General features: G+C 42.2%; 2 protein-coding genes and 1 non-coding gene across 3 annotated transcripts; 1 reads left to right on the top strand and 2 right to left on the bottom strand.

Annotated features, from left to right (window-relative positions):
* The first annotated feature begins 462 nt into the window (after nt 1-462).
* st13 (ST13 Hsp70 interacting protein) lies at nt 463-6,603 on the top strand. Its single transcript, XM_074697644.1, has 13 exons — nt 463-594; nt 988-1,125; nt 3,583-3,631; nt 3,759-3,849; nt 3,988-4,061; nt 4,164-4,230; nt 4,311-4,395; nt 4,491-4,601; nt 4,932-5,034; nt 5,287-5,403; nt 5,498-5,537; nt 5,688-5,776; nt 6,022-6,603. Exons 2-13 carry the CDS (start codon nt 1,016-1,018, stop codon nt 6,154-6,156), a joined length of 1,071 nt encoding a protein of 356 aa, XP_074553745.1. The 5' UTR covers nt 463-594; nt 988-1,015; the 3' UTR covers nt 6,157-6,603.
* A 443-nt stretch (nt 6,604-7,046) lies between these two features.
* On the bottom strand, nt 7,047-10,720 carry rbx1 (ring-box 1, E3 ubiquitin protein ligase). The gene is made up of 5 exons (XM_074696678.1): nt 10,570-10,720; nt 9,670-9,748; nt 9,514-9,584; nt 7,304-7,389; nt 7,047-7,194 (listed from the first exon to the last, which is right to left on the bottom strand). The coding sequence occupies exons 1-5, from the start codon at nt 10,645-10,647 to the stop codon at nt 7,182-7,184; spliced, it is 327 nt and encodes a 108-aa protein (XP_074552779.1). The 5' UTR covers nt 10,648-10,720; the 3' UTR covers nt 7,047-7,181.
* A 123-nt stretch (nt 10,721-10,843) lies between these two features.
* Nucleotides 10,844-10,915, bottom strand: trnaq-cug (transfer RNA glutamine (anticodon CUG)). Its single transcript has one exon. It is a non-coding gene; the product is annotated as a tRNA-Gln (tRNA).
* Between the last annotated feature and the right edge of the window lie 356 nt (nt 10,916-11,271).

Genomic DNA, 11,271 nt, shown 5'->3' with positions numbered 1-11,271 from the left:
ATTAAGGCATGAGAGTTCTGAATTCTTGACCTGCTAAGTTCCAATTGTTTCCTTCTGACCATCAATCTCCCTCTCGCTCTCTCTCTCTCTCTCTCTCTCTCTCTCTCTCTCAATATATATATATATATATATATATATATATATATATATATATATATATATATATATATATATATATATATATATGTGCCACTGTTACAAGATGTCAATTTTTTTTTTCTCTTGATAACAGGTCCCAGAATCTGAAGATGATAATACATTTCAATGGAAGAGCAGGTTTTACATTTCATAACAACATCTTCAGTGTTGAGAAAAATGACTGATGAAAGGATTAAAGTGGACCGAATTGAACGCGTTGTCATCTGTTTCAAAGATGAAAAATAAAATGCTGTCCTGTTAGAATCTGAGATCGCGTTGTGCCTGTCAGGCTGTACTCAGGGTTAACATTGCAGGAGGGGGGGGGGGGTCCTCCGAGGGGGTGTCCTGTCACTGCCTGAATGAGAACAGGACCCACGCAGCTCTCCGTGGATCAGTGTAGAAGAGACAGAAATAATCTCACATCTTCGCTCTGTGGGTTGTTTTCGCTGGTTTCAGGTGTGTACCCCGGCTCTGATGGATCCAGTTGCTATGTGCTTGTTTCTTGGACGTAAAGTAATGTCGATATTTTTATGGATGTGTCCTGTTAGCAGCTAACGACGTTATTATGCGTCAAACCGTCTCCGCGTCATGATCCACATTTCTATAGACGTCTGACTCCAGATCCTGACCCTGACCTCACACCTTGAGGAACACTGATGTTCAGTTTGTCTCATTTTGGGTTTATTAAAGGTAGAGATGGTGTAGCTTTAGCACGCGCTCAGTCAATCCTTGCAGGTTGGCGCACCTGTGCTCGGACCTCAGGTATTAACGGCAGGAGCTCAGCGGGTAAACAGAGCCGGACTCAGCTGACCCTGTGGCGGTTCTCTGTCTGTTTGGCTCCTCTTTTAGGGCACTTTGCTGGACTTGAAGGGGAGCAATGGACCCACAAAAAGTGGCTGAGCTTAAAGGATTCGTGCAGCTCTGCGACTCCAATCCGGAGGTCCTTCACCTGCCTGAGTTGGGCTTCCTGCGCACCTGGCTGCACAGGTGAGTGCTCCTCCTTAGCTGCTCCGGATCAGGGGGACTGTTAGAAGCTAAACAGATATTAAAATGAGGACTAATCTGACGGGTCAGCTCAGAGGTGTAGTCCTGCTCCTCCCGGTTTCTGTTATGCAAACTTGAGCCTTGCAGACTCAGAGGTTATGAGCTGAGGGTTTGAGCGTAAAAGACTCAGAAACCGCATTGCACAGACATCTGATAAACCGTGTACAGTTTACTGTTGAATGTATTTTAAATGTGTCGTGACGACTGACTCATGAAGGACTCAGGGTTTGATCAGGACCAGTTACCATGAACAGGTTGATTTGATGCATTGAACTGTTGAACATTAAAGCTCAGAAATGAACCCTTTAGACCAGGGGTTTTCAAAGTGTTAGACAGTGAGCCTCCCTTCAGAGAACATGAAGTCCTCGAGGCCTCTCCAATTTTACTGAAACAAGTACTAATAATAATGAACGAATAATCCACTCTTTTAACCACAAAACAAATGAGTGTTTATTTTGTACATTCAGTCCGAATACAGTCTCGCAAATTTTAGTTTAAATGTGTAAGAATTAGATGAATTTAGGTCAGTACCTAGTTGTTCATTAATATTAATAATAGGGATGGGTACCGAATTAGGTACTTTTATAGGTACCGACCGAATTCTGTCAAAAGTACCGGGTACCAATTCACATAAAATCAAAAGGTACCATGTTTAGGTACCTAGATGTATCCTTGTGACTGTGAAGGAGTGGAAGGGTGAGCAATTTTCTATGCTGGACATGAGCACAGCATTGCAAGGTTATATACTGAAAAATAAATTTGTAAAATTAAAAAATATATATATTTTATTATTTTAAAAAATGATATTTTTTTACCACAAAAAGTACCAAAAATTGATACCGTTGAGTACTGGTACCGATTGCCAGGTACCAGGCATCGGTACTGTATCATTTCAAATGTGAAAGGTACCCATCCCTAATTAATAACTACATTAACTTCAACCATATAAATAAAATGAGATGATGGCTCACGAGCCAGGAATGAAAACACGGTCACTCTTGCAGAAAAAAAATAAAAATTAAATCAAAATTCAATAATTAAAACATTGTTCAACTAGTAAAGCACTCAGAGAGCGCAGACCTCTGCCAAGCAAATTGTGATTGTCACGCAACACTTTAGTCCTACTTTAAAGTTATACTCCTTTTCAGCAGACTGTCTGCCACAATTTGGTGTTAGTTGCAGGTTTGTACGATAATTTGTTATCCGACAGTGTTATAAATTAAGATGGCCTAGTGCATATTTCGTATTCCGGGTCTTAGTATCCAGAATATTGCCAGGATCTGGATTGCATTTTATATCTGTCATAAGTTAAGCCCAACCTTATCCTGACCAATAATATCATGTATTGTCAATTATTGTGGGACAATGTATCATCCAGTAAAATTTATCATTAGCCCAGCCCTAATGCTGGGTTCAGACGGTGATTCGAATCACCTCCAAAATTTAATCACTTCTTCCTTATCCCATTTTTAACATTTCCTAATAATTTCATCAAGATTTGTTCATAACTTTTTGAGTTATGTTTGTTTACAAACAAACAAACAAACAGACAAACTCTACCAAAAACATAGCATCTACAGAACTCTTGTTAAGAAGACCATATAGAACAGATTTTCAAAAACAAATAGATCACAAATTTGCAGTAAACAAGACACACATTGCGACCTTGGAGTATCCGGTCCAAGAAGCCCAACTTTAAATATCCGTTGTTATCACTGTGCAAAATTACTAGGGGTCTAGCAGGATCTAAGACCCCTAAATTGACATATGAGAGCCAACAAAAGGCTCAACAGCAACATTCCAGAAGTCCCTTGAGAAGTACATTTTGCCTTGTCGTTCAGCTAGGTTTATATGTTCACATGTGTATGTATGTGTGCGCGCTTGCCCTTGACAGGGCAGATGCACGAGTGTCCAGTTTTCTTGCAAAGCAGAGCAGTTGTTCCGTGGTCCTGTAGCTGTGTGCATAGTCGTGTGTTCACAACTCTCCTCTGCTCGCTTTTTACAAATTGCATTACAAAATTGCTTCCCTGATGCACACACAGACAGACAAACACGTGCACACGCCATACAGAGTGCTCGTCTGAGTCAGGGAAAATACTCCTGAAATCACAGCACACTTGTTGTCATACCTTTTGCACTTACTGCTGGTTCAGACATTTATTTTTTTAATTTTTGTGCTTTGTTTTTCGTTCCACTTCTTGCACGTCCCGCCCCCCCAAGGGAGGCGTGCTTCACACTTTGGAAAACACTGCTTAGACTTTAACCTGTCTGCTTGAATACTGATGACATTCATGCACACAGAGCACGTGTTGAACATGATAACCTGTGAGCTGATCACCTGAACAAAGAGATACAGTTTTTGTTACCTGCTGAAGTTTTCTCCTTTGTTTCATTTTGCAGCATGGGGGCAACAATCCCTCCTCCCCCCCAGACCAAGGGCTCATGCCATGTGAGAAAAATATTAATGGAAATTCCTCCTTAATTTTTGACTCTAAATCAGCAGAGTTTCTGCTGATGAGTTACCTGTCTCCCCCATCTCTCCTATCTCACCTGTGCTGTACCTGTCTCCCTCACAGGGCGGCTGTCCCTGTGGTCCTCCTCCCTCATCAGCAGCAGCTCCTGATCCTGAGCCTCCTGTGCTGTCTGAGAGTGAGGAGAGTGAAATAGGTGAAACATCCACACAGTTTGACCCTTTTGTAGAAAACTGGAAGTAACATCTCTGAATTTAAACCTGTGACTTATTCCTGCTAAGCTCTGTCAGTCTGGATTTAAGGCACCTGTTGTGATTTTTGTTTGATCGCTCAGAGATCGAGGACGAGGGCGTGATTGAGCCGGACACTGATGATCCTCAGGACATGGGAGAGTTTGAAAATGCTGAGGTGAACAGATAAAACTATCTTAATTTTACTGTAATGTTCTTGGAAAGATTTCTGACGGATACCTCAGACAGACCAATGTGGACAGTGCGTTCCTTCCCTCAGGTCACAGATGAAATGATGGATCAGGCCAACGAGAAGAAGATAGAGGCCATTAACGCATTACGAGAAGGTGGGTGGAGTCTCTGAGGTGATGGACACAGTTTGTCTTCTTGAACAAAGATCTGATTCTCTGTTTCCCTCCTCCTGTAGGTGATCTGTCCAAAGCTCTGAATCTGTTCACTGAAGCCATCAAGCTGAACCCTTGCTCAGCCATCCTGTATGCCAAGAGAGCCAGGTCAGTCCTCCTGAGTCCTCTTCTGTCCATCCCTCACAGCCTCATCCTCGTCCTGATGACTCCTCCAAGTCTGACGCTCCTTCTCTTTGTTTTAGCGTCTTCATCAGGATGCAGAAACCAAATGCAGCCATCAGGGACTGTGACAGAGCCATCAGCATCAACCCAGACTCTGCTCAGCCGTACAAGTGGAGGGGGAAAGCTCACAGGTTCACTCTCAGACAAGTCTGATCAGAACACCTCACATAAAAAAAACTCAGATTAAAACACATCTGATTAAAGGCATCAGATTAAAACCCTTCAAATTAAAGACATCAGATTAGAACACCTCATTTAAAAGACCTCAGATTAAGACTCTTCAAATTTCAAGACCTCAGATTAAAACACCTCACATTAAAACCCTTCAAGTTAAAAGACCTCGGATTTAAACCCCTCAAATTAAAATACCTCAGGTTAAAGACCTCATATCAAAAAAACTCAAATTAAAGAGATCAGATTCAAGACCAAAAATAATGTGATGTGGTGGTGATTCTCTGCAGGCTGCTGGGTCACTGGGAGGCGGCAGCGAAGGATTTGGCCATGGCCTGTAAACTGGACTACGATGAGGATGCAAGTGCAATGCTGAAAGAGGTCCAGCCAAAGGTGAAGTGAGGAAAAGAGTAGGAATAAAACCATGTCTCAGATTCTGTTGATGGTGAATTGGGTTGGGGTCTGGTTCTTATCCTCATGAAGAGAAATAGTGACCATCTAACAGCAGACAGGAGCAGAGAGTCAATGCTCTGGCAGGAGTAGAGGGTGGACACTCTGGCAGGAGTAGAGGGTGGGCACCCTGTCTGGAGCAGAGGGTTGACGCTCTGTTAGAAGCAGAGGGTGTCTTATTCTTTCTGTCTACAGGCCAACAGAATTTCTGAACACAGACGCAAGTATGAGCGCAAGCGAGAAGAGAAGGAGGTGAGAGAGAGGCAGGAGCGGATAAAGAAAGCCCGAGAGGAGCACGCTCGGGCTCAAAGGGTAAACACACTGCCGTTTGTGTCCTTTGGGTGCTTTTAGTGACCAGAGGATCTCAGAGTTGTGGATCATGGTCTCTTCCTTTGTCTCTGAGCAGGAGGAGGAAGCTCGACAGGCTGGTGGAGGATTCTTTCCAGGTAGGCAAAGGAGTGGAGCAATGAATGCTGGGAGATAAGGAGCACATCAGGTGTTGCATTGGTATAAAGTACCTGAGCACCTGAGGGCAGCAGCTGATGGTGTAACAAAAAGATCTGCTACCGTTAAGAGTGGTGCCTGTTGGTTTTCAGGTCCTGCTGGGTTCCCTGGAGGAGCTCCTGCTGGGATGCCGGGTCTTGGGGACTTCCTGAAGGATCCTGAGCTGCTAAATGCCATGAAGGCGAGTCACCTGCGCCCTGACTCTGAATCATTGACCTTACAGGCTTGACAATTCATTTTTTGCTTTGAATCACACGATCTCAGTTAGTCAATCACACCGAAGCTCAGGTGGGTACTCAGTGGCTGAGATTAGATTCACACAGAGCAGCAGACCACTGAAACCTTCTCAGACTCAAACTTAAAAGTCTCTGACTCTTTGTCTCCTTCCGGAGATCGTCATTTGATTCTGTTTGATTCTGACTTCAGGACCCAGAGGTGATGGCAGCCTTCCAGGATGTGGCTCAGAACCCGGCTAACATCGCCAAGTACCAGAACAACCCCAAAATCATGGCTCTGGTCACAAAGCTCAGCGCCAAATTCGGAGCTTCGCCTCAGCCATAGACTGAGCAAAGTGAAGAGGAGGCGCGTCGACCTGGAGCCACAACTCTGTTCAACATTTATTCCATGGTGTGCAGAACAAACAGAGTGGTGACACCTTAGCTTGGTGACATAGAGGAAGTGGATCAACGTTTCTAAAATTTAAATCAGACAGTTAGCATTTATCAAAGCATCAGATCTCCTGCTGCGTCTCCCCCTGGACTTCACTTCTCAGCAGGGAGACGCCTCGTAAACTGACCCTGGACCAGCTAAATGGGAGCTTTTACACCTTTAATACCTGGTTATGGTTTAGCTAACTGTCTTTACGTTTCCTTCTAACAGAGCTGAACTCTCTCACACATTGCTGTTGGTACTTTTTGTTAACAAACCGATTATAACTGCAAAAAATGTTCTGTCTGATCCTGTTGAAAAAATATTCACATTAATAAAACTGTTACTGCAAAACTTCGGAGTCCACATCTGCTTTCAGTCCCTCTCATTTTAAAGTACTTTAAATACACTGACCCTCTGCAAAACTCTTTATGGCATGCACACACACGCCCCCAGGAGCAGAATGTAACATCACTATGAATATTCAACTAACAAACAAAAGCTGTTGATGTCTCTCAGAGACTGATAGCTGCAATGAGCGTGCACAGGTGCTGCAGTGAAAACAGGCCTGGATAGCGAGTAGGTCATCAGGACACGTAATCCAGCCATCTGTCATTAAAGCAGGATTAAGACAGCCTGTCTCTGAAACACTGCATCACAGCTGTGGACCAAGGATTGGATCTGACAAATGTGAACCTCTGTCTTTCAGCCAAGCAGATGTTCATACACAGCTTCAAATGTTTGTGATCTTACAGACCAGCCCACCCTGATACCTGCAATCAATAAATACACCTGTTTGTGTCGGCAATGTTTATTTGTGTAATTACAACATACCAAAACAAAAACTCAGGTGTAAATAAGAACTAGAGTCATGAGCAGGAGCAGAGGGGCACTGAGGGGTACTGGAGTAGTAGCGAAGAGAAAGGTGAAGGATGGAGCTAGTGTCCATATCTGTAAAAAAAGACAGAGACAGAGTGTCAGTCAGATGGAAAAATATCATCAGCCATGACAAAAAAAAAAACCCAATAACACTGAAACATCAATCAAAGCTGTTACTCACTTCTGAAACTCCCACTCCCTGTTGTCCAGAGGACACACCTGTCGAGTTTTCAGCCAGCGAGAGATACAGTGGAAGTGAAAGGCATGCTGGGAAGGAAAAAAACAAGCAGGAGAGATGTCAATAACTGCAGCATAAAAAGCTGATAAAAAGCTGAACTGTATGTCTGAGCTAAAACTTGATGATTGGTGATGCAACTTTACAGTTAGAGTTTAACTGCCACATCAGATTATAAAGTGAACAATAAATGAGTATATAAACTCACTAGGCCTGGGCAATATATTGATTAATTTGAATTTTTCTTTGTGGACAATTTTAAAAAATGAAAATTTGAATTTTTCTCCCCTGCTATTGCACACCTTTAATACTGTAGCAAGTACTGACTCCGCATGTGTGAAGCGTGATTTAACAGTTTACTAATGAAACAATAGAAACTAGAATGTCATAAAAATGTTCTTGTGCGTCTTTGACACCCAGCACCTTGATGGACACCATAGACTGTAAAAGAAGGACACGTGATCCTTATGGTCCATATCAACAGCCTGTTGAACTGGACCCCTCATCAGTAAATGTTTGAACCCCTTTCCTCCAATATTCTGTTTTCAATCCATTACTTTTCAGGAGTTTGATTAAGATTTTGACTGAAACATTCACGAAGCTCGGACCCTTTTATGTTCACCCGCAGATCATTTATGATGTGATTGACATGCGTAAAACCAGCTGCTCTTCAAAAAAAAATCTCATTTTTAGATTTAGAAAGTTTAGATAACATTAGTTTTTCTCAGAACATCACAACTATACCAAAGAAAATCCCCATTTTTTGGTGATATGGATGGATCATGATTTGTGAAAATAGACTGAGGGGACGGAGATGGGATGATGACGGGGGATCAACCAGAGCTGCTCGCTGGTTGGACAGACATAACTGAGAAGTTGTTTGACTCTTACCTGGGGAAAAGCTGAGCCCCGTCTTTCACTGTAACTCCCTCTATTTCACTAACCGAACCCTCTGTTCAACATTAATCCATCTACTGATGAGCTAACATAGCAACATAGCAAACTAGCAATGAGGTACGCTCTGACAAGCAGGGGCGGACCCGACTTTTTAGACTGGGGTGCCCTGGCCAGGGCATTGACTTAAGCCGTGTTTCCACCAAGCAGATCAGTTTGGTTTGTCTCCGTACGGCGCACATTTTGCGGCGTTTCCACCGACTTATCCGAGGACAGATCCCTAAAAACCAAGACGAGCCAGCCTACTTTTTTGGGACCCTTCCGTAGGGGTGCCAGACTGAACCGATCCGCTCTCGAAAGGTGGAGCAACACACTGCAGACTGTTGATTAGTCAAAAGAATCGTCACTTACCCTGACAGCAGCTGCATTTCTCCTGGCGGCACAAAGACTTCTCTGAAACAAAGCTTGATTGCACTTTGTAACAGAGAGCTACACTGTTACAATCACAGAGAGGACGAAAAGCTTCCATCTGTGCTCTTTGTTTACTGTGTCGCGTTTTCCTTCTTTGTTGGATTTAATAGTGGGGTAAGCGTCACGCTATTGTTTAACAGCTGGGGCTTTCGGCATCCGGCTTACACGCCACCTACCACGAGAGGGCACAGTTTGCTGTGGAAACGCGAACGGCATCATGCTCAACTGTACCAAACCGTCCCAAACTGTACTGAACCGACCTGGACTGCTTGGTGGAAACGCGGCCTTGTGCAGGAAGGCATGAATTTTGTGTAGCCCACACTAGAATAAATAGCATTAATTTTGCTTTTTTGTATTAAAATTACAGGATTAACAGGCTACAGTTCTAACCAAAAAAATAAAACTGGACTAACACAAAGCATTTTTTAAACATTTAAAAGTAGAATATAACTGAACAGTGCTATAAAGCACGGAAACAGTACTATTTCCTAGCTGTATTTTTAAATGTATGAAATGGTTGAGCTTTCAATGTGAATGTAAATAAGTCTGCCTCCTTTAAAAATACAAAGTGAAGTTGTTGAAACAGAAGAAGAGCTGAAACTTCAATTTCAAGAGTCAAAAAAGAGGTTACTTTTGTTAAGTTTTTTAAAAAATCAAAACAAAACTGGTATTGGTTTATCTCTGTCATTTGTACTTATTGTTTTCTTAAAAAGGTTGGGAAAAAAATCGTAAACTGAAATTTTTGTTGGAGAATTCATCTTTGGGCCATATCGCCCAGCCCTAAAACTCACGTTGCAGACTCCCCAGGCTACGGTACACTCCTCGGAGGTAGCAGAGGCTTGGTTGGCCTGGCACTCTATACCTGATGGTAGAAAGAAACACTTTAACATGAGTAATCCTCCAAACAGGCTGAATATATTTGGATCACATCAACAGCTTGAACTCACAGAGATCCATGATGTGGTTCCGACAGATAGCACAGTTATCTACCACGATGTCCCAGGCCCACAACGCCACGGCATTCCACTAGACAGGTTACACACCCGCACGCGCGCGCAAACACGCAAACACGCAAACACACACACACACACACACACACACACACACACACACACACACACACACACACACACAAACAAATTAAGCCTGAAGGTATCATTGTTACTCTGCTTCTTTATTACTGATGATATTTCTGTGAGTATTAGAATAAAACACAACAGAATTAACATTGAACTGTTGTTACAGTAATAGCGACATCATAACTACATGTAATGAAACACTTATCAATTGAGATATAAATGTATGTAATTATTTAAGTTATTTATCTTTCAATACTTTGGTGTTTCCTCAATGTAACTGTAGGTGGGGGGTTCTGATGTCTAATTTCAGTGCTGCGAATTCTCAAGATAGCAGTCATGATTAAACTTTTGTTCAAGAAAAGCTGTTAGACTGGTTTGTTAGTTAAAACACATTAACAAACGTTCTCTCGTTCTCTTAACAGAACAGCTTCCATTATTAAGTCTCTGTATTAGTGATCACTGCTAGTCCCGAAGCTAAGCTAAACCAGCTCACGTAACTCACAGCTGTAATGTTAGAGGTTAATTCATGATTATGTGCAGTTTTCTGTTTCTGTAAAACACTAAATAGTCACATGTCTTAGCCCATACAGGTAAATTAGCACGTGTCCAGCAGATAAATGCAGATTCATGCAGCTAACTGCTAACTAGCCTCCTGGATGTAGCCTCCAGGCTACATCCGGGTGGCTAGTTAGCAATTCCAGTGTTCATTTACCACTGTGGATAAATACTATAGTACTTAATTAAAAGTATAACTTCATACAGCCTTACCTTCTTTACCTCAAACCGTTTCTTGCTAGCTCCGCTGTTAGTTCCGCTCGGTGTATCTACATCCATCGCTGCGGCCATCTTCAACACTGTGTCACGTTACCCGGATGCAGATTCATTTACGACTCCTCGGATTTTCCTGGTTACAAACTCATATTTAGAAACACCACGTGATCCAGGATGTATTCTGGATTAGAGGACGCTTGAATTTAGTTACTTATAAATCTGAGCTGATTTTATTAAATCCAAAGAATTTAATGAAATCATCGAAAAAGACAGGTTCCACCGAGATTTGAACTCGGATCGCTGGATTCAGAGTCCAGAGTGCTAACCATTACACCATGGAACCATGTTAACGGTACACTGAATTACCTATATTTAAAAAAGTGTGTATAATTCAAGTAAACGTATTACGTTACAAAATAGTTAAAATGCATGCTGGGAATTAAGGCAGGAGGTGAACCTTTAACCGGAAATTATGCATTGTCCCTCCATCTGTTATTGTTAACTATTTTGAAGGTTTTCATATCTTAATCTCCTAGATGAAAGATTAGACTTAGACTATTAGTGTAAGACAACTCTTTTCTTTTTCTGTCAGGTGTTACTGTTCTTGATATGGAGAATATAATAGTTTGTTATAAGACAGACAGGTAGCACAGGGCACTGGTGGATTACATGGTTTTTATTGTGAACTTGTCATAGAGT

The sequence above is a fragment of the Halichoeres trimaculatus genome, unplaced genomic scaffold (assembly GCF_033239565.1).
Source record: "Halichoeres trimaculatus isolate MK-OKI-2021-1 unplaced genomic scaffold, fHalTri1.1 fHalTri1_scaffold_20, whole genome shotgun sequence".
NCBI classification, from domain to species: Eukaryota; Metazoa; Chordata; class Actinopteri; order Labriformes; family Labridae; genus Halichoeres; species Halichoeres trimaculatus.
The sequence above is the reverse complement of the archived record's forward strand: the minus strand, read 5'-3'. Positions and strand labels throughout refer to the sequence as shown.

Coding starts and splice junctions, on each gene's coding strand:
- rbx1 (XM_074696678.1), bottom strand. CDS start 10,647: ATGGCCGCAGCGATGGATGTAGATACACCGAGCGGAACTAACAGCGGA. Junction 9,585..9,669: donor GAACCACATCATGGATCTCT/GTGAGTTCAAGC, acceptor TTCTACCATCAG/GTATAGAGTGCCAGGCCAAC. Junction 7,390..9,513: donor TAGCCTGGGGAGTCTGCAAC/GTGAGTTTTAGG, acceptor TTTCCTTCCCAG/CATGCCTTTCACTTCCACTG.
- st13 (XM_074697644.1), top strand. CDS start 1,016: ATGGACCCACAAAAAGTGGCTGAGCTTAAAGGATTCGTGCAGCTCTGC. Junction 4,602..4,931: donor TGGAGGGGGAAAGCTCACAG/GTTCACTCTCAG, acceptor GATTCTCTGCAG/GCTGCTGGGTCACTGGGAGG. Junction 5,404..5,497: donor AGCACGCTCGGGCTCAAAGG/GTAAACACACTG, acceptor GTCTCTGAGCAG/GAGGAGGAAGCTCGACAGGC.